Source organism: Penaeus monodon, chromosome 23 (genome assembly GCF_015228065.2).
Source record: "Penaeus monodon isolate SGIC_2016 chromosome 23, NSTDA_Pmon_1, whole genome shotgun sequence".
In the NCBI taxonomy this organism is placed as follows: domain Eukaryota; kingdom Metazoa; phylum Arthropoda; class Malacostraca; order Decapoda; family Penaeidae; genus Penaeus; species Penaeus monodon.
Window position 1 is genome coordinate 38,210,829 of NC_051408.1, and position 1,602 is coordinate 38,212,430.

The window sequence follows — 1,602 nt, forward strand, 5'->3', positions numbered from 1 at the left end:
TGCATGTAACACAGTATCAATGTATTTACACAACTACAGGTGTATATAAACATCTACGAATAAGTTTTGATAATGTAAACTCCCTGTCACCAATACCAAGATATACATATATAATATAAACACGTCACACAGCGAGAGATCTGAAAGACCTTCCGTGACAGCACTGAGGGCAGTTCCAGCCCCGCCCGGCCTCGAGGACGCGAGTGGGAGGGCACTGACATCACAGTTCGTTATTAACAATTTCTTGAGAAGTGATTCATCCTTGACGGCCACGTAGCGAGGCTGTCTCGACCTCGTAAGGGTTCAAATAGTCTTAGGAGACAACAGCTAACTAGATACCTTTCAACAGTGAAGAGATATCACATATAAAAAACGGTGTTTTGGACTTACTTTGCTAAGTTTTCTCTCCACCAGTGCCAGTCCCTCAAGGCATCTTCCAGATTCTCAACACATTTCTCCCAGTTATTTTCGTTGTACATACTAATGCCTTCATTATACAAGAAATCGTAGGATAGGTGTGGATTCTCTGGCGTGGTTCCTACATTTTCCCAAAGACACGAGAGAGAGATCACCAAAAGAACGAAGAAATGTGTGCCCGTCATCTTGGGGGATGACTTTGGCAGGCTCGGGACAGGAGGAAAGTGCACAGCCTCTCTCAATACCCCTCCCGCATACCCAGTGGGCGTGCCACACACTGCCATACGCTATTTGCTTGCGTTCCGTCTGCCCAACTCTTGGCGTTTTGTGACGTTTCCCTTCACTTCCGACTTGACATTGGGTGTGCGATGTAAGCTTGCGTGTTAATTTGGTGTTTTTCGATGTTGGAAATTCGACAGTTTATATGGAGAGTTGAAGTCTCTTGTGGTATTTTCGGTTGCTTTTGACATCACTGCCACGTTCTAGACTGTTTATGTAAACGCAAGGGCTACTTCTCCAATCAACAGAGATTTCACAGGAAAAGTTATAGCGCTTGCAGAAAAAAATAAAACGACAAAATATTGCTAGGTTTGGTAACTCACGCCTCTTTGTAATGGAAACGGCAGATGCAGAAACAGTTGCCAGTTTCTTATAAATAAGACGAATATTAAACCAGATGTTAGGGAGGTCTAAATTATCTGCTTAGGCCTGTCACGAAACAACAAAAAGGCCAAGCATTTGTGAAAGGTATCTGTTAAAATTACACGTAAACATTGCCTCACTCATACATTTTCTTAAGACGCAGTGTGAAGGAAAGGATTTGAGGACAGTGCCAGACAGACCCCACTTACACGTCACAGGCAGTGCCACGTAGTAGAGAGGGGAAACAATCAGGCATCTGTAAGCACAAAATGCCAAAAGGCCAAACCGGTAAAATAATGTCAGGCTTAAAATGGTAGCAATAATGATGCATTTAACTGCATTCATACCTCCGCTGTAATTGGCATGGAGCATCAATTGAAGGTACAGTTTACTTACATTAAATAAAATCTAAAGTCTCATCTCCAGACGCTTCTGTGACCTGAATATTTACAATTAGGAGGAAAGATTACCCTCAGAAAACAGCTTTCCATAACCGTCATATCGACTCACTCGTTACAAATAACCTTTCCCGATATAAAACAG

At 42.6% G+C, this 1,602-nt stretch overlaps 1 protein-coding gene across 1 annotated transcript in view; it reads right to left on the reverse strand.

The window, feature by feature from the left end:
• The window catches only part of LOC119587995 (prolyl 3-hydroxylase 1-like), a gene marked incomplete in the record, with an annotated part of 17,669 nt that extends 16,953 nt beyond the window's left edge, over positions 1–716 (reverse strand). Inside the window, 1 exon segment of the mRNA XM_037936716.1 lies at positions 391–716. Coding sequence (XP_037792644.1) covers positions 391–701 — 311 coding nt within the window.
• Positions 717–1,602: the final 886 nt, after the last annotated feature.